A 20832-nucleotide genomic window follows, 5' to 3' on the forward strand; every position below is an offset into this window, starting at 1 on the left:
TGTGTGGTGTTATTTACAAGGGGCGGCTGTGTGGCGCTATCTACAAGGGAGGCTGTGTGGCGCTATCTACAACAGGGGGGCTGTGTGGCGTTAACTACAAGGGGGCTGTGTCTGGCGCTATCTACTCAGGGCTGTGTGTGGCCTCTTTAATGTATTTTCTTTTAATTTATTTTTATGTTAACTACGTTATATAACTATATCGCTTGTAAAATGTAGAAATGCTTTTATGCTCGAGTTACTTTCAAAAAATTGTGAAAAAAAATTACATCTCATTGATTGGTAGAGAAAGCAAACATGGCGAGGGGGAAGGAGATGTCAGGAAAAAAGTTTGGGGCGGGCGCCAATCTGAATCTTTGCCCCGGGTGCAGGAAAACGTAGCTACGTGTTTGAGTATTGGGAGGTAAACAGGGGCAGATTATAATGAGGGCAATCTGGGCAAGTGCCCGGGGCCCGAGGCCGGAAGGGGGCCCAGTTTGGCCTGGTTCTCCCTTACCGGCTGTTAAAATTACACACCCAACCAGTGGCGTAGCTATAGGGGCCGCACTACATCAATAAAAAGTTACTATAGTAACTGGAGCCGCGGGCCCGTTACTATAGTAACTACAGTACTTACCTTCCTGTTTCCGCTGCGCAGCGCATGACGTAACAACGCTATGCGCCTCGCACAGCATCCTGATCCTGGATAGAGTCAGGACATCCCCTTCGACTGAAGAGGAGGGTAAGTTTAATATTCCTGTCTGCTTGAAGGTGATTGGCGGGGTCCGACTCCCAGGCCTCCGCCAATCACCAGTTTTGAAGGGGCCGCAGCGCTCGTACAAGAGCTGGTGCTTCCCCTTCATTCCGGTCACTTGTTCACATTGTGAATCCGTGTCGGCGATTCACAGTGTGAGCCAGTAAGGAAAATGAAGGGGAAGCAGATGTCATTCCAGCGCTGCGGCCCCTTCAAAACAGGTGATTGGCGGGTCCGGGGAGACGGACCTCGACCCATCAGCTATTGATGGCCTATCCTGATAGGCCATCAATGTTTAGGGACTGAGCAATCCCTTTAAGCCTAGGATGTTGCAGGCTTAGAGAGCCCAGGAGACAGGATCACAGATTGTGTGATCCTATCTGCTGGGCCCTGTATCTAAGCATCTTACATAAGCACATTGTAGGCTTAGATACATGGCCCATGTGTGATCCTGTCTGATGAGCCCTTATATAAGCCTACCACATGTACTGTATAAGATTACTGTCTGCTGGACCCTGTATCTAAGCCTGCCTTGACAGACCGTATCACACATGGGCCCTGTACCTAAGCCTACCACATGTGTTACTAATCGTTTTTGTTGTGTTTGTGTTTTTTTACAGGTTCGGTCGTTGGACTACGTCGGATTCGAGGACTACTTCGATGACGTAAAAATTACAAGTCGTCCAGTAAAAAAAAAAAGTCCTCGTACAGCTGCATCCGCGGACAAAAAAAAAAAAGTTCAGGCTCTTCAAATATGGAGACACAAAAACAAATAATTTAGAAAAAACTGTTTTTACTGTGTAAAAGTAGTAAAACATAAGAAAACTTTATAAATTTGGTATCGTCGCAATCGTAACGACCCACTGAATAATGTTATGTTATATATACCACACGGTAAACAACGTAAATTAAGGACGCAAAAAAATAAAGAGTGGCAAAATTGCTGTTTTTTTTTCTATTACCCCCAAAAAATATCTAATAAAAATATTAAATGTACACCAAACTTATGCTATTAAAAAATACAACCTGTCCTGCAAAAAACAAGTCATTATACAGCTATGTCGACGCAATAATAAAAAAGTTATAGCTCTTGGAATGCGACCATGAAAAAACGTAAATTGCTTTGTCATTAAGGTTTAAAATAGGCTGGTCATTAAGGGGTTAATTATGTAGCAAATAGCTTTCTGCTACAGATTAATGCAAGTGTCTATATCAAACATGTTACTATCAAAACAACCAAAATCTGGAGGACTGACCTTATTTTGGATAGTGCCTTGTGTGGTACCTTTTGTTGGTTCCCCCAATAGTAGTCATATAGTGTACAAATAACCATAAAATACACTGCCTAATTCAAAGCATCATTCAGTATGGTGCCTAAACAAGAGTGCTATACATTGAAATATAAAGAGTTAAATAACGTTTCCTAAAACCTACCACCATACACTGTAAAAATATACAATTATACAGTTCCACACAATGCCCAAATAAATACACAACATACACTGCTCAAATAATAGCAACATACAGTAATCAAATACAGGGGCTGGAAAAATGTTAGAATGAGGGGCAAGCACAAAGCACTGGACCATAAATAGCGTCTCATCCTTAACCGGTTTACCTCCAACTACTGTATAAAGACGGAAGAAGTAACCAGGCTTTAAATCCAGCCACCATTATAAGACGGCACCTGGAGGACTTCCAGTTTCGGCGCTACCATGAGAGGAACCTGAGGAGGAAACTCCAGTCTGTCACTGGCCCTAACCATGAGCATTGAGAAGTGACACCGTTATATACAGACCAAAACAGGGCTCTGACATTCAGTTTTCCTTTGGGCCTCAGTGGTTCAGGGATTGATCTCTTGCGCAGCAGCCAAAAGCTCTCTTTCAGCGTGGACTCCAGCTCCCCCATTGCGCACCTGCTAGACTAGATGGCACTGACACAATCTCCTTCCCAGTCACAGGACTTAAAGGAACAGTGTCATCACAAATAATTTTTTTATATGTTAAAGATGTTAGTGCTTTAATAAAAACGTTTATATTCATTTGTGTGTTTGTGTTTTACTGTTTCTTATTTTTACACTTTTTCTTCCCTATGGGGGCTGCCATTTTTTGTTCCATTTCTGTGTGTGTCGATTAACGACACACACAGACATGGAGTACGGCAGCCACAGTCCCATAGGGACTGTGAACGGCTCCCGTCCCATTCACGTCCGTGTACGGCGTCTGTGTGGGAACTGCGCATGCGCCGCTCCCACACAGTCCTATGCGAAATTGGCGCCGTCCGGCGCCATTTTCCTGTGGACCGGAAGTCGCGGCCGGACAGTAATATTACTACTTCCGGACGCGGCTTCCGGACTTGTGCACATGGAACAGCGGCAGCAAAGGGAGCGGACGGGCCGGAGGGAGCCGCGGCGGCAGGAGCAGGTAAGAGATTTCAATGTATGTTAGTGTTTGTGTGTGTTTACTACTGTATGTAAACCTACTACGCTGTGTGTTAGCTCAAAAAATGGCGACACACAGTGTAGGAGGTTACACCGTTCAAACCCCTCGTTTATCCCGGCACTAGCCAGGATAAAGGAGGGGGGGATGCTGAGAGCTCACTAGAGCGAGGGCTTTTAACCCAATGTTGCAATGCTGCAATTTTGGGAACTAGCTCCATCTAGTGACCAAAAATGGGTAGTATTATAAATTAGAAAAAATGTATAATATTTCCTGACTCGCGAAAAAAAAAAAAAAATTTTTAACAATGTTTAATCACCCACACACTAAATGTTTACATTTTAAAAAAAAAACATGTTTTTCGGGCAACACCATGCCTTTAATAGGAAGAAAAGACTATCTACTGCCAGGGGATGTGGAGGCTAGCAAGGAAGAATGTTCTCCTATGTTTCACCATACCAACCTTCCTGAATTACCTGCAAACAGATATAACACAGACTGCTTTGAGAGTGGAGCATTTGGAACAGAGGTTAACCCAGACAGACTCAACAACTGATGGTCTCTGGGCCGCACTGCAATCTACTAACCAGGAAAACCAGATACTGTGGAATAAGATGGAGGATATAAAAAAAATCGCTCTTGCAGAAATAAGCGTATGATAGGGCTCCCAGAAGTAATAAAAGCATCAGACCTGCAACGCATATGCGAGAGATAGCGTTCAGATGCACTGGGCCTGAATTGTCAGATTGAAAGGGCGCCAGGACTGTGCTGTATCACGCGAAAAACCATCACGTTCACGCCAAGCTGTCCAACTGTATTACAGTATATAATGATATGTAGTGTCCCAGTACACTCCCTACTTCCATAATAGGAGTAGTTGTCGTATGGTAGTAGGTTTGTCACAATGTAATACTACTGTGTGTCAGTATGCCTCTGTATATCATGTATTTCCTGTGCATACACTGTGTATATTATAATTTGCTGCAATCTATGGTTGACCCACTGTAAGTGCATGTGAGTGTAGGATTTCAATCAATGCTGAGTCATAACCAGTTTTCCCTCCAGAAACTTCTAGTATTCTGTGGGTGGAGACTTTAGCCCAGCCTACCTCTTAGCAGAGGACAGGAAAACCAGTGCAGACGACTGCTGGGGAGTCTAGTGTGAGGTGCCAGCAACCCATGCTGTGCAAGAGATGGCAGAGAATCTACAGCTACCTACCTGCCATGACTAGGAGCTGCATGGTGAATCTCACGGCCCATGCAAAGCACAGATATTCATAGGACCCTTCACCAGTCCATACAGAGGGGATAACATATACATTTCTACCGCCTCCGAGAAGGAGAGAATCTATCTGCCAGAAAGGAGCAGTTTCAAGAGGAGCCTTTCTGCAATCCTGGACCTTAAAGTAGGCCTCCGATCAAGTCCAGTGCTCCGTGGTTTCCAAGCCACGTGTCTTAGGTCCACGTCCGGCTGTCGGATACCGCGGCCCAGTAACCGTGAGTAACTACATTTCCCTCAAGTTAATCACCCGCCGGGAGCCAAACGGTGCAGATCCGTTCTGTAGCCATAATAAGGACTGTGTCTCCCCCAAAACCATAAACTGCATAATCTGAGGAAAGTACTGTGTCAGCATCACTCATCACAAGCATATACCTGCAACAAAAAAGAAAAGGTTGGGTCCTGCGCTGGACCCAACCTTTTCTTTTTTGCCGTCTTCTCATCGTGTGCCGACACAAGGACCCGTGCGCGGCTAGTAGTACAAATCTACACATAAGGTGAGCTGGAGGTTTCCTCTCTTTTTCTTTCATATCCCTGCAAGTCAGCTAACAAGGGGTCCTCCTCACATGCACACTCCACTATACTTGTAATGAGAGACTGCATTGCTGTCAATTATTGCTGCACTTTATGGAAGTTCTCCTCAGTAAAGAGACTTTTGATTAGCAGAGAACTGTATGATTTTGGTTTCCATTTTTTTGACGATTTACTTAGTGTGTGTGTCCTAAGAGAGGTAGGACCCCACTGCCGCGACCGTGACATCACTAATAAACCAGCCATTAGGGGGACTACTACCCCATCAGGTCCTCTCATAACCTCTGCATCCTCTGGGATACCACAGATAAAGTTGCTGTAATTAGGGCTTTCAGTAGGAGAAATCAGCCAGTATCCATCAGAGGGCATCGGATCCTTTGGTGAAAGTACCTTTCAGGTGCAAGGCTTTTAGCACAATCTGCCCTGCATTGTTCCTAAAAAAAATGTGCTTTGAGCTCAAAAATCCCACTATCCTCAAGTTGTTCCATGAAGATGGATCCATGACCACATACCACTCACCGGCTGCAGCGGAACGTAGGTGACACTTGATATCCAGCTCCAAAGACAACAGCACTTTAGTAATCCTGTGAACACCAGGCAAGATGTTTTGGAGGGGTGGTGACAAAAAAATAGTAATTCTGGCATTGTTTTTTTACGTATTTTTTTGCGGTGTTCAGAGTGCGGGAAAAATGACATTATAGTTTCATAGTTTGGGTCGTTACGAACGCGTCAAGGTGCGCAAAGTTACTTCTCACCTTGAAGTGCAGTTACGTCAAGGTCCGGGAAGGGGTTAAAAGATGGAGAGCAGGTGGTATGGGAATTCCACACCTCAAGAAATACTATCTGGCTGCCCTGCTAGATCAGGCAAAACATTGGTGGACAGATGGACCCCGTAAAGCTTGGGTACAAATTGAAGAAAATTGTATTGGGCACCAAGCTTTATCTTTACTGAAGCTGGCAGGGGTAACAAACAATGTTCCGATACCCCCACTTTTCAAGGGTATTAAGGCTACAAAGGAGGCTTGGGTTAAGTAAAGTTCCAAAAATGTCAACTTTCAACTTGAAAACTCGAGGTATTCTAAAGATAGGAGCTTTATATAACGAGGGCTCTCTGTGCTCCTTAGAGTACCTCTCCGCTACATATCTGCCCAAAGTTGATTTTTTTTTAAATACATACAGACTAGACATGCATTAATAAATATCCAACCTAGAAATAGGTTTTCCTAGATTAGCATATTTATACTACTCTTCAGATGGGTCTAGGATGAAAGGTATTTCCTGTTTCTATAGTGCCCTTACTGAACGTGATAACGATATTAAATCTAAGTATATTGTGAATTGGGAACGGGACTTGGGGGAGATGTATAATACAGAGGAATGGACAGTGGCACTCAACTGGACCAAACAAATATCAAAAGGAATACATCATTTGTAACTCTCCCATAAGTTACTACTTAGATGGCATTCAACTCCAGCCTGGATTTCTAAAATTAACCCTGCATATTCTGATCTATGCTGCAGAGGCTGTGGACTCAGAGGCACTCATCTTCATGCGTGGTGGTCATGCTCTGTTTTGATACCATTTTGGTTTATTGTTTTTGATGCGCTAAACAAACTTATGTCGACTTCTATACCCTTATCGCCAGCACTGGCATTATGTTTTCTACATGTAGATAAATTACCCACTCCTGTTCAAACTGTAGCTTCACATATAATCTTAGCTGCTAGGAGTGCTATTGCTAAATCTTGGAAGGACTCAAAAACTCCTTCCCTCATGGAGGTTTGGTCCTTGGTTAATTCGGCTTATAAAATGGAGTTACAGTACGCAATATATACCTTAGCCTACGAGAAAATTAAAAATCCAGATTTTTTAAGGACGCATATTATATGATGTCGGTTTCTAAATTACCTCCGTACTTAATGATTAACTCTCTTTATATTCTAGCCTACAGGCCTGCTGGAGCATTGGCATACCTAAACCGTATTCATTTATTGATTTCGTTTTATTCTTGTATCTTGTATCTCAGCATAAGGGCTGATTCAGACGAACGTTGCGTTTTTGCGTGCGCAAAAGACGCGGCGTTTTGCGCGCACAAAAACCACTTGACAGCTCCATGTGTCATCCGTGTATGATGCGCGGCTGCGTGATTTTCGCGCAGCCGCCATCATAGAGATGAGTCTAGTCGATGTCAGTCACTGTCCAAGGTGCTGAAAGAGTTAACTGATCGGCAGTTAACTCTTTCAGCACCCTCGACAGTGAATGCCGATCACAATATCGAGAAACCTGTTAAAAAAAAAGAAATAGTTCGTACTTACCGAGAACTTCCCTCCCGGCTGTTGCCTTGGTGATGCGTCCTTGGTGACGCGCCTCTCTTGACATCGGGCCCCACCTCCCTGGATGACGCCGCAGTCCATGTGACCGCTGCAGCCTGTGCTTGGCCTGTGATTGGCTGGAGCTGTCACTTGGACTGAATTGTCATCCCGGGAGGTCAGACTGGAGGAAGAAGCCGGGAGTTATCGGTAAGTCAGAACTTTTTTTTTACACGTTCATGTATATTGGGATCGGAAGTCACTGTCCAGGGTGCTGAAACAGTTTAACTCTTTCAGCACCCGGGACGGTGACTATCTCCTGACGTCGCGTACCGGAATTTTTTTTGCCGGGTTCGGCCAAAACGAGTTCGGCCGAACCCGGTGAAGTTCGGTTCGGTTGTCCGGGTTCGCTCATCTCAAAGACACTCCGTTTGGATGTTTGTGAACAGAAAAGCACGTGGTGCTTTTCTGTTTACATTCATCCTTTTGACAGCTGGTGCGCGAAACAGGCAGTTCGGAAAACTTCCTCTTGACAATGGGAATGGTAACACACATTTGTCTATTAGTCTTAAGTACACAAAGATATGTAGAATACAAGGATTTCCTACAATAGACATGTCAGGAGAGGGGACAGATCCCCTATAGAACCAGTGACTCACAAGTGACGTCTTCTCTTATGGGAGTCATTTTATTTTCTTCTCCATCTGACGCAGACCATTATTGTGATTTCTCATGATGAGACATCTTTGCCCATCACTTCTGCTGCCATTTCCAGCCTCTATAGAAACACACAAATTTAGACACCAAGGCCCAGAACCATACATTAAAGGGGTTGTCCGAGCGCGGACCGGTTTTTATACTAATGATCTATCGATGTGTGTAAAATACATACAGACCCAGACCTTCTAAACTATTGCAGTCCCCAGACCAGACCCCCCCTAAACAAATAAAGACCCCAGAACAAGCACCCTAAATAAATACAGACCTCAGACCAGACCCCTAAATACAGACCCCAGACCTGACCCGCTGCACTAATAATGACCCCAGACCTGACTCCCTTAATACAGACCCCGGACCAGACCCCCTAATCTAATACAGACCCCAGACCAGACCCCTAAATACAGACCCCTAAACTAATACAGAATCTAGACCAGACCCCTAAATACAGACCCCATAAACTAATAGAGCCAAGACCCCTAAATACAGACCCCCTAAATACAGACCCCAGACCTGACCCCCTACACTAATAATGACCCCAGACCTGACTCCCTTAAATAATACAGACCCCAGACCAGACCCCCTAATCTAATACAGACCCCAGACCAGACCCCTAAATACAGACCCCTAAATAAAGACCCTAAACTAATACAGACCCTGGAACAGGCCCCCTAAATAAAGACCCCAGACATCTAACTAATACAGACCCCCTAAATACAGACCCCCTTAAACTAACACAGACACCTAAATATACAGACCCTAAACCCCTTAAACTGGTACAGACCTCAGACCCCCTAAATACAGACCCCAGACCCCTTAAACTAATACACACACCAAACCTCCTAAATACAGACCAGACCCACTAAATACAGCCCGCAAACAAGACCCCCTAAATACACACCCCTTAAACAAATCCATCCCCTTATACATACATAGCAGCTCACCTCAGTCTTCTCTGTGGAGTCTTGCTGCTGCTCATGGACCTGCGGTCATGTGACCAGCAGGTCCCTAAACAGTAGTAAGAACTTCAGAGCTAAGGTCATGTGACCTTATGTCTAAAGGTCCTTTTGCAGGACATATACAATGCTGTTTCGTCGCGGTTTATTCCGCGATTCGCTGCAAAAACGTGACAAAACTACATTGTACTTTGGGCGGCCATGGGCCCCCCCGAGAGCCTCGGGCCCCCGGGGCGGCCGCCCAAAACTCCCTGATGATGATCCGCCGTTGCTTCTCTCCTGTGTGCTGATGTTGCAGCATGGAGACAGTGGTAATAGGGGAGGTGGGGAGTTACAGGAGGAGACTGCCTGCGGGGAAAGAGGAGACTGCCCAGCATGGCTAATGGATGCTGCAGTGTGGAGGCAGAGGTCAGAGGGGAAGGGAAAGGAAGTTACAGGAGGAGGCTGCCTGGGGGGGTAGGAGGAGAATCTATACAGCCTGACAGGAGTGCCTACAGCACCAGCCCTACTGTACATCGCTGTTGCTGTCTCAGTCTAAGGCATCACCAATGAGCCTGGGGGGCCAACCCAGGGGACACACAACCTCCTTGTCCCCAGCCCAGCCCATCCCTGACCAAATAAGAGCTTTATAAATAATCTAATAACAGATAAATATTAAGATTCCTGGTGGTCGCAAAACCATTCAGAAAGGTTGATGTGCCCTGCGAGACTGGTAAGGCACTAAGGCCTGCCATTTTTTCATTACTCCTTACAAGACTAAGAATATTTTAGACGCCAACCCAATTCTGCAAGAATACCCATCTGCTGTGTGTAGCGCCCATGGCCACGGACCGTCGGGATCACTCACCCCCAGATGGCCGCAGCCATGGATCGTGAGCGCTGGCGTCTCCTGGGAAGGAGATGCGGCCCAGATGCTTCCGCTTCGTTCGGCTGTGTCCCATAGGGTGCGCATGCATGCTCGTGCCCAGCCATAAAGGGCCAGCGCGCGCACATATAAATAATGACCAATTAACCCATGACCACCCTGGACTATAAGAAGGGCCCTGCCCCTTCACTCATTGCCTGAGCGTTGTTGTGTTTACCAATGTTAGTCTTGCAAATGGACCCTTAGTGTTATCCTGTTCCTAGTGTTTCCGTACCTGCTGCCTGTATCCTGTATCCCGTGCGACCGTTTTTCCTGTGCCTTAGAAGTTGGGGGTCGTATTGTGCCTCTGGTCACGCCTGCTGTCTTACACCATGCCTAGTGTCATTTGCCACGCTTTGTGTCACGAATGGTCTGTGGACCCACTGGGCCGTACCGCCTTGGCGGTAAGGCAGCTGGCCAACAGGGAGCAGGTGAAAGTCTATAGTTTGTATAGGTACCTGTGGCAGCTATAACAGCAGCAGGGCAGGCTCGACTTGGATTAGGCAGTAGGTAGACGTCATGCGAGGTGAAGCAGGTCAGACGACACGACTTTGGCACAGCACAGTGCTCGACCAGGATGGTATGGAAATGCAAGGAACAGGAACAGGCACAGGAACAGGAAAAAGCAACTGGAACAGGTACAGGAACACACTAGGAGGCCATCACATAGAAAACTAGGGAACACAACAATGCTCAGGCATAGAACTAGGGTGCTGGACCCCTCTTATAGTCCAGGGTACTCACAGGTCAAAGTTCATCAACAAGGTCCGGTGAGCGCGCTGCCCCTTTAAGAGCGGGCACGAGCGCGCGCACCCTACGGGATCCGGCTGAGGTGAGCGGACGCGGGCGCTGGCGTCTCCTGAGGAGGAGGCTGGGACCAGCGCTTGCCGACTCGTGGCTGCGGCTTTCAGGGGGGGAACGGAGCTGACAGCCCGCAGCCACGGACATTACACTTTGCATCATCCGCCGTCTGACGTACCATCTGTGCCTAGCCACTGCGACTGTCTGGACTATTCAGGTACCCTTGTGCTGGACTTTGTATTATTGGGTACTCTGTTTGGCCAGCTGCCTCGCCGCTACGTCTGTGCGGCCTAGTACCCACATACCCACAGATCGTGACACTGTGATATATAAACAAAGCCAAAACCAATGCAAGAGTAGGCAAACAGGTGAGGGAGGCAGATGTAGAAAATTCATAGATTTCCCCTTGTATATTGTCTTCTATTCCTATATAGCTGAATAGCCCCTAGTAATTTTGCAGGTTTACATATGCCTCCCCTTAGCCCCCGACTGCAAGCCTTACTCTACATTTTCCAATATTCTCTTTACCTGATTACAATCATTGTCCTATTGGCTTAACGGCTGGGGGCACTCAGAAGGGTGGAATGAGGCTTTTGGCCCTTATTTTCCATATTGCTGCATTTAAATGAACGATTCATACATAGTGTAGTTATTCAGGAATTTCTAAATAGCAATCACAGCTATAATCTAACAGTATAAAAATACAGAGTGCATGTTGTATTTCAGGTTTAGCCCTTATTCAGAAGAATGTGTGTCAAATAGGCCGTGAAAAAAGGCAATTTTTTATGGCCGATTTGCATCCGTACGGGACCTGTTTTCATGGATCCCTCATAGGCTTGAGTCTATTTTGAGGGAACCTTGAAAACTAACAGAAATAGGACATGTCCTATATTTTCATGACCAATTCACACGGTCCATTAAAACAATGGCCGTGTGAATAGCCCCATAAAAATACATTGATTTTTATGCAGCCGTGGGACTGCTGTTAAAAAAACGTCCGTCGTTGTGAATTGCAAGCGGATTTAAACAAACTGAGTGTTTGGGCGTCCACTTGGCAAATGAAGTTTAATGTAGATAAATGTAAAGTTATGCACCTGGATATGAACAACCTGCATGCATCATATGTCCTAGGGGGAGCTACACTGGGGGAGTCACTTGTTGAGAAGGATCTGGGTGTACTTGTAAATCATAAACTAAATAACAGCATGCAATGTCAATCAGCTGCTTCATGGGCCAGCAAGATATTGTTGTGTATTAAAAGAGGCATGGACTCGCGGGACAGGGATGTAATATTGCCACTTTACAATGCATTAGTGAGGCCTCATCTAGAATATGCAGTTCAGTTCTGGGCTCCAGTTCATAGAAAGGATGCCTTGGAGTTAGAAAAAATACAAAGAAGAGCAACGAAGCTAATAAGGGGCATGGAGAATCTAAGTTATGAGGAAAGATTAAAAGAACTAAACCTATTTAGCCTTGAAAAGACGACTTAGGCTGGGTTTACACGACCTATTTTCAGACGTAAACGAGGCGTATTATGCCTCGTTTTATGTCTGAAAATAGGGCTACAATACGTCGGCAAACATCTGCCCATTCATTTGAATGGGTTTGCCGACGTACTGTGCAGACAACCTGTCATTTACGCGTCGTCGTTTGACAGCTGTCAAACGACGACGCGTAAAAATACAGCCTCGTCAAAAGAAGTGCAGGACACTTCTTTCAGACGTAATTTGAGCCGTACTTCATTGAACTCAATGAAGCACAGCTCAAAATTTACGGCTGTCAGAGAAGCCTCGCAAAATGCGAGGAGGAGAAATTACGGCTGAAACGAGGCAGCTGTTTTCTCCTGAAAACAGTCTGTCATTTCAGCCGTAAAAGCCTGCTACCGTGTGCACATACCCTAAGGGGGGACATGATTAACTTATATAAATATATGAATGGCACATACAAAAAAGATGGTGAAATCATGTTCCATGTAAAACCCCCTCAAAAAACTAGGGGGCACTCCTTCCGTCCGGAAAAAGAAAGGTTCAACCTGCAGAGGCGACAAGCCTTCTTTACTGTGAGAACTGTGAATCTATGAAATAGTCACCGCAGGAGCTGGTCACAGCAGGGGCAGTAGATGGCTTTAAAAAAGGCTTAGATAATTTCCTAGAATAAAAAAATATTCGCTCCTATGTGTAGACATTTTTTACTTCCCTTTTCCCATCCCTTGGTTGAACTTGATGGACATGTGTCTTTTTTCAACCGTACAAACTATGTAACTATGTAACACAGACGATTTCAACGTTCATCTGAATAAGGGCTTACAGTGAAATACAGCATTACAGTATGTTTGTATTGTAAAGGTAAGTCAAGGGCTTTCTTATCACATACTATAAGACGTAAACCAATATTGTTTTTAGCTACAAGAAACATTTGTCATCACAAACAATATAGAAAATCTTAGTGAATAATAATAAAAAAAATGTATTTCATCTACCTGCTCAGAGTGGCATGAGGCATTTCTGGCCATTTCAAGGTCAACTGATGCAGCCATTATTAAACAAGACTTTTGGGCTACTAGAACCGTCTTGTCACAAGGGCAGGACAGGGAAAGCTGTGAAAGAAAACAGAAGTTTTTACATATTCACAATATACCCATATCACCCCTTTTAATAACATACCTTGTAAGAAAGAAGAAAGCAATGTTGCATCATTAGTGGTGAGTTCTGAGTGCGTACAGCCAGATTCCAGGCTAATTGCAGGAAAGACAGACACATTTAATCACATAAATGTAATAATTAATAAAGTAGATCTCTAAAAATAAAAGCAATACAACCAAAGCAAAACATATACATCTGTAAAATTTACATCTATCTATCTATCTATCTATCTATCTATCTATCTATCTATCTATCTATCTATCATCTATCACTTTGTAGACAGCCCTTCTAATTAGTGAGTTCAGGTGTTGCGAAACCTCCACATTATACCTACAGAAGGTTTTAGTACATCCCATTGTAAATCCATAGGCATTAATATGGCGCCGGTCCCCCCTTTGTGGTTAAAACAATTACCCCTCTTCTTGGAAGGCTTTCTACAAGATTCTGGAGTGTGTCTGTGGGAATTTCTGACCATTCATCCAGGTGGACATTGTGAGGTCAGACACTGATGTTGGATCTGAGGTCTGGCTCGCAGTCTCTGTTCTAGTTCATCTCAGTGTTGGATGGGGTTGAGGTCAGAGCCCTGTGCGGACCAGTCAAATTCTGCCACACCAAACTCACACAACCATGCCTTCATGGACCTTGTTTTGTGCACTGGGGCACAGACATGCTGGAATTGAAAAGGGCCTTCCCCAAACTATTCCCACAAAGTTTGAAGCATACAATTGTCCAAAATTTCCTCGTATGCTGAAGCATTAAGATGTCCCTTCTGTAAAGGGAAGTGTCCCTATATATATATATATATATATATATATATATATATGATTGCCGAAATGGCAATAGAAAATGGCCACGTCACAACAAAACGTGGGTTTAGACAACATGGCTGCATAAGAGTCTCCTTACAGCCTTATGTGCTCCGTCACGTACTCAAGGGTCTGAATAACCAACCACAACTGGGGAGGAGTTTAGGAAGTTGGCCATAAGTTGCATGTTCAGTCAGGTGTTATGTCTGTAATGTGTGTTTATGGTCTGTTGTGTTTGTCCCCAGTTGTCCGTTTGTTTTCATTTGTGTTTCATTTTGTGGTTCGTTCACAGATTCTATTGTGGTATATCCCTGGTTATCAATAATATGTATTTATACTATATAGGTGTTGCCTGTATTTATAATGCATAATTAGAAAACCACTCCAGGAAAACAACTGGAGAATCAACCATTGGATAATGGTGTATTTGCGCCCAATGTTTTAATTGCTCTCTATTGGGATAACGTTGAAGTTGTTATTATACTGTGAACTCAGGTAGCAAGGTGCGGGCAGGTAACATAAGTTCACTGTGTAGGGTTTTATGTTATTCTGTGCACCTAGACCTGGGGGGTTCAGACAGGTAACACAATTTCATCTGTGGCCTAATGCGAGTGCAATTAAATACAGCGAACAACAGTATGGCTGATTCTTTTGTGTTTAAAGAGGCTCTGTCACCAGATTATAAATGCTCTATCTCCTACATAATCTGATTGGCGCTGTAATGTAGATAACAGCAGTGGTTTTTATTTAGAAAAACGATCATTTTTGAGCAAGTTATGAGCTAGTTTAGATTTATGCTAATGAGTTTCTCAATGGACAACTGGGCGTTTTTTTACTTTTTACCAACTGGGTGTTGTCCAGAGGAGTGCATGAGGCTGACCAATCAGTGACTAATCAGTGTCCTACACTTCTCATTGTTCCAGCCCAGCATGATCCACAGCACAGTGTGATTGTGCAGTGAAAGAAGCTGGGCTGGAACAATGAGAAGTGTAGGACACTGATTAGTCACTGATTGGTCAGCCTCATACACTCCTCTGTACAACACCCAGTTGGTAAAAAGTAAAAACACGCCCAGTTGTCCATTGAGAAACTCATTAGCATAAATCTAAACTAGCTCATAACTTGCTCAAAAATGATCGTTTTTCAAAATAAAAACCACTGCTGTTATCTACATTACAGCGCCAATCAGATTATGTAGGAGATAGAGCATTTATAATCTGGTGACAGAGCCTCTTTAACTGGAGTTAGGAAACTTAGGAAAGTTTGAACAGGGGGAAATTATCCTGGCATTACACCCATATCTTGATTTTAAGATAATGGGTTTGGTAAGACAGGGATATAGTTCCACAAACCTGAGAATTGTGAGGAACCACAAAAACAGTGCTTCATCCACAGCCCCCCTCGGATATCCTGACCTACACCAGTGTTGTGTGGGGTCCTGTGATATGAAGGCTAATCCAATGACCTCCTCAAGACATGGGTCAAGGATATTGGTGCTGGGATCTAATGCAGAATGCTACGTGACTAACTGCTCTGAAAGAGGCATACTCCTCCCAGGAGCATACTTTACCCTTAATCCTGTATTAGGCGTTGATGTGGTTGATCAGAAGGGAAGAACTCCTGTGACTCCTGAAAAGAGGCTCGACATCCGTCCAGACACCCCTGTGAGACTCCAGACGATTCCTCTTGGGTTTGGCATCGAACTAAGAAATCTTCTGCTAGACTTCAATGAGGAAGAGGATGTCGTGGAGAAACTGAAAGATTCCCAACACTAAGCCACTATTCAGTTGGAACATGACACTAAAAAGATCATAGGAATTGTGAACAACCTTGAGGCGGACGTGTCTTGGTGGGAGTGCTTTTTCGGATATAGTCCCAAGGCCACTTCCTTCTTCAACTTGCTCATCCACCCAGTGATAATCCTTATCACTCTTGGGGCGATTAAGTACGTTGGACTGTTCTGCGTGTACCGACGAATGAAAGGACTGGTTGACCAAATACAACGAGGTCAAGCAGAAAGCCACGAATACATTCGTAGACGGGGTCTAAGGACATAATGATACAGTCCTGCGACCCGGAATTGTTTATTATTGTATGTGTATATATATATTTGTAAAGTGTAAATCTTAAACAATGGTTCGTACAAAGATTTTCAAGGTGTACATATAGACATTCTAGGTTTTGATATGTGTCCGCAACATAGGCATACTCAGTGAGGACGTGCCCGTCCCACAGCGAGTGAGTGTGTACGTGTAGGCGGGCATATATTTACAGCCTGTAGTCACCCCATTTGCATGCGTACCTTTCACGTGTTTATGGAGGAGTAGTGTGAGATGCTGTTTGAGCATGAATCTCTATATGTACATATACCTATGGTTGGTGGGGTAATATTTTTGTATATTTGGTTATTTTTCACTTTGTTTGTATGATTGGGTAGTGTGTAGGAACCCTTAGGGACAGGTAAGGTACACACACACCCTTGTAGGTATTTGCCACCTCAACCTGAGAACTGGTATGGTCAATATGATGATGGATTGAATGTCAGAGGGGAAATGGAAGGCGATGCTCCACCCCACAGTAGATTCCTGGGTACCAAGACATCACCTCCTCCTCGGGGATGATAACCTGCCATGATAGAAACCTGGATATCGGCTCACAAAGATTGTTTCGTCTTCAATCAAGATGCTGGGAAAAGTTGGAAAAGTAATGGATCACGTACGAAAGGTTGTTGAAAGGCGGGCTAAGCCATTCCAAGGCTGACCATGTGAGGGCACATGTAGCCTTACACGGGTCGGCATGCTAAAATTGGATTGGCCACTGGAAAGACCTGCTGACGCCTCTCAAGAGGAAGAAATTCCAAGCAAGAAAGAACAAGAAATCTGCGGTTCATGGACTTTGAGGTTTTCGTATGAGCTTTTTCGTTTGATGAGCTTTGAGGCTTCGTTCTATGGACTGAGTTTTATTTCATCTTCATTCTATGGACTGTGAGGTTTCGTTTCTTTGGACACTAGACTCCAGAGTTTGAGGACTGGCGGGAAAGTGTCCTTGAGGAGATAGCAGATGTCGAGTATCTAGGTCCAATAGTATGCTTCCTTCTATCTCAGACCATTACCTGTAACCAGGGAGGTTGAGGGGGGTAAATAGAACCCTGCAAACACTTCCCCAAATTGCATTGTCGACTCCCCGACAACAGGGGGATCGTAAAGGGAAGTGTCCATATATATATATATATATATATATAGAATGTGTACAAAAATAGAAATCTTGCAGCACTCCAAATGTGAAAAAATAGTGGTTTATTCAGCCAACAAACAGCGACGTTTCTGTCCAACAATAGGACCTCTATCTAGCATAGTGACACACTGAGTGATGACAGTTTTTATAGAGCGAGAAAGCATTTACATAATTGATCTCATTAAAATACAAATAAAGTGCATAGTGCAAAAAATACATTGTATCTATGTGTTAATACGGTATCAAATACAATCAAAAAGTTGATACATAAAGTGCAAGTGCATATACATATATATTAAATAACAATACAGCATAACAAGTAAGCAAAATTACATGATTATAACATAATCACATATACAACAGTTGTGTCGGAACTAATCATGATAGTTCCACTCACCAATCAGAGCTTCAGGACCTTCTAAATGCAAATAACCCTCAAATGTCATACAGACGAACACAAAATTTTAGAGACAGACTGGATAGGACGAAGGTAAAAATGTTTCACAGTCTTTATTAAAACCAATGAAAATGGGTAATTTTCCATGTCATAATTGTGTAAACTGTACATACATGTGCAGAGGTAGATTCTTTACACATCCTCAAACTGGGAAAACTTACAATATCAGACACACATTTACTTGTGATTCTGATTGGGTTGTCTATGTGCTATGGTGCCCTTGTCAATTAGTATATGTAGGTGAAACTACCTGTACTTTTAAAACTCGTCTAAATAATCACAGATTTTCAATTAGGAAGAGAAAAATGGATTTGCCTGTTGCGAAACACTTTTCTGAGAAAGGACACATCGAGAGAGACCTAAAGTTCATGATCCTCGATCACATCCCACCACTACACAATGGTGGTGACAGACATATGGCATTACATAAAAGGGAACTGTAATAATGGGGGTAGGGAAACAGACAAGTGAGCCCTAATCTACCCGCCACTCAGTCCCTGCCTACTTGCAACGACCCGCTCTAGGCGACGGGGTACAACTGGGCGACGGTCCCTACGCTCAATAAGTGCACGACAGACAAACAGACAGGGGTACACAGAAGCTAAGGGAAATGGGGCAGTTGCCCACGGCAACACCGTGAGCAACAAGAGTAGTGAACGAGCCGAGTCAAACCAGGAGTGTACGAGGTACCAAACGCAGAGCAGGAGAGTAGTGAACAAGCCGAGTCAAACCAGGAGTGTACGAGGTACCAAATGCAGAGCAGGAGAGTAGTCAGTAAGCCAGGGTCAGTATGAAGCAGGGTCAAATAGTTCAGAAGCTGCAGCAGGGCCAGGAAACCAAACGAGAAGAATCACAAGCAAGGAGGAACAGGAAAGGCAGGTATAAATAGACAGAGGGCGGGAGCTAGCTCCGTCTGGCCAGGCTGTGATAGGCTCTCCCACTCCTAAGCCTGCCATCCTGAGTGGTGGAAGATGGAGTCAGTCTCACAGACATAGAAGCAGGTGCAGACTGATTACCTATGGGCGTTGACACAGAAGCTGTGCCTGGCAGATCCTTTACAGTACCCCCCCCCTTTTATGAGGGGCCAACGGACCCTTTTTAGGTGTACCTGGTTTATTAGGGAAACGAAAGTGGAACCTCCTGACCAATACCCCAGCGTGAACATCCCGGGCGGGTACCCAAGTCCTCTCCTCAGGCCCGTATCCTCTCCAATGGACCAGGTACTGGAGGGAGCCTTGGACCATCTTGCTGTCCACAATCTTGGCCACCTCGAATTCCACCCCCTCAGGGGTGAGAATGGGGACAGGAGGTTTCCTCGAGGGAGCCAAGGACGGGGAGCAGCGTTTAAGGAGGGAGGCATGAAACACGTCGTGTACTCGAAAAGATGGGGGCAACTCCAGTCGGAAGGAGACAGGATTGAGGACTTCAATGACCTTGTACGGCCCTATAAACCGGGGAGCAAACTTCTTGGACGGGACTTTAAGGCGCAAGTTCTTTGACGATAGCCACACCAGATCCCCGACCATAAACAAGGGGTTAGCAGAACGTCTTCTATCTGCCTGAGTTTGTTGTATGCTTTGGGACACCTCTAGGTTCTTCTGAACCTGGGCCCACACTGTGCACAGTTCCCGATGAACGACCTCTACCTCGGGATTGTTGGAACTACCAGGTGAAACGGAGGAGAACCGTGGATTAAACCCAAAATTACAGAAAAAGGGGGAGACCCCTGACGAGTTACTGACCCGGTTATTAAGGGAAAATTCAGCGAGGGGAATGAATGAGACCCAATCGTATTGACAGTCAGAGATAAAACACCTTAAATATTGTTCTAGAGACTGATTAGTCCTCTCAGTTTGGCCATTAGTTTCAGGATGGAAGGCAGAGGAGAAGGACAGATCAATCTCCAACTTTTTACAGAAGGCTCTCCAAAACAATGAAACAAATTGTACCCCTCTGTCAGAAACAATATTGACAGGGACCCCATGGAGACGCAGGATGTGTTTGACAAACAAGGTAGCTAACGTCTTAGCATTGGGTAGTTTCTTGAGGGGCACAAAGTGGAACATCTTACTGAAGCGGTCCACTACAACCCACACCACCGACTTGCCTTGAGATGGAGGCAAATCGGTGATAAAATCTATGGAGATATGGGTCCAAGGTCTCTGGGGAATTGGCAAAGAACGTAGTAAGCCCGCTGGTCGGGACCTGGGAGTCTTGGACCTAGCACAAACCTCACAAGCGGCGACGTAGGCCTTAACGTCTTTAGGCAACCCAGGCCACCAATAGTTTCTGGCAATGAGGTGCTTGGTACCCAGGATGCCTGGATGACCAGGTAGTGCGGAGTCATGATTTTCTCTAAGTACCCTTAGCCGGAATTGCAGGGGAACAAACAGCTTGTTCTCAGGAAGGTTCCCGGGAGCTGAACCTTGATCAGCCGCAATTTCAGAGACTAAATCAGAATCAATAGAGGAAATTATTATACCTGGAGGCAAAATACAAGCAGGATCTTCCTCCGAAGGAGGGCTGGCCATGAAGCTACGCGACAGAGCTTCAGCCTTAATATTTTTAGACCCAGCCCTATAGGTAACCAAAAAGTTGAATCTGGTAAAAAATAGTGCCCATCGAGCTTGTCTCGGGTTTAGCCTCTGGGCAGATTCTAGGAAAACCAGATTCTTGTGGTCGGTAAGGACCGTTACCTGGTGCCTAGTCCCCTCCAGGAAATGGCGCCACTCTTCAAATGCCCATTTAGTGGCTAAGAGTTCGTGGTTGCCAATATCATAGTTACTCTCAGTGGGCGAAAATTTCCTGGAGAAGTAGGCACAGGGACGGAGATGGGTGAGGGACCTGGTACCCTGGGACAAGACAGCCCCCACTCCCACCTCGGATGCGTCAACTTCCACGATAAATGGCTCCATTTGGTTGAGCTGAACCAGCACCGGGGCCGAGATAAAGCACTTCTTAAGGACCTCAAAAGCCTGGACAGCCTCAGGAGGCCAGTGGAGGAGATCAGCACCTTTGCGAGTGAGGT

The 20832-nt window shown here is 44.9% G+C and overlaps 1 protein-coding gene across 2 annotated transcripts in view; it reads right to left on the bottom strand.

Annotated features, from left to right (window-relative positions):
• The window catches only part of TEX11 (testis expressed 11), a 963534-nt gene that overhangs the window by 158935 nt on the left and 783767 nt on the right, over positions 1–20832 (bottom strand). For both annotated transcript variants that reach the window (XM_075835681.1, XM_075835680.1), the window contains exons 23-24: positions 13329–13399; positions 13145–13261 (exon numbers count right to left, since the gene is read on the bottom strand). In XM_075835681.1, coding sequence (XP_075691796.1) covers positions 13145–13261; positions 13329–13399 — 188 coding nt within the window. The remainder of the gene's footprint in view (positions 1–13144; positions 13262–13328; positions 13400–20832) is intronic.

The sequence above is a fragment of the Rhinoderma darwinii genome, chromosome 8 (genome assembly GCF_050947455.1).
Source record: "Rhinoderma darwinii isolate aRhiDar2 chromosome 8, aRhiDar2.hap1, whole genome shotgun sequence".
Classification (NCBI taxonomy): Eukaryota; Metazoa; Chordata; class Amphibia; order Anura; family Rhinodermatidae; genus Rhinoderma; species Rhinoderma darwinii.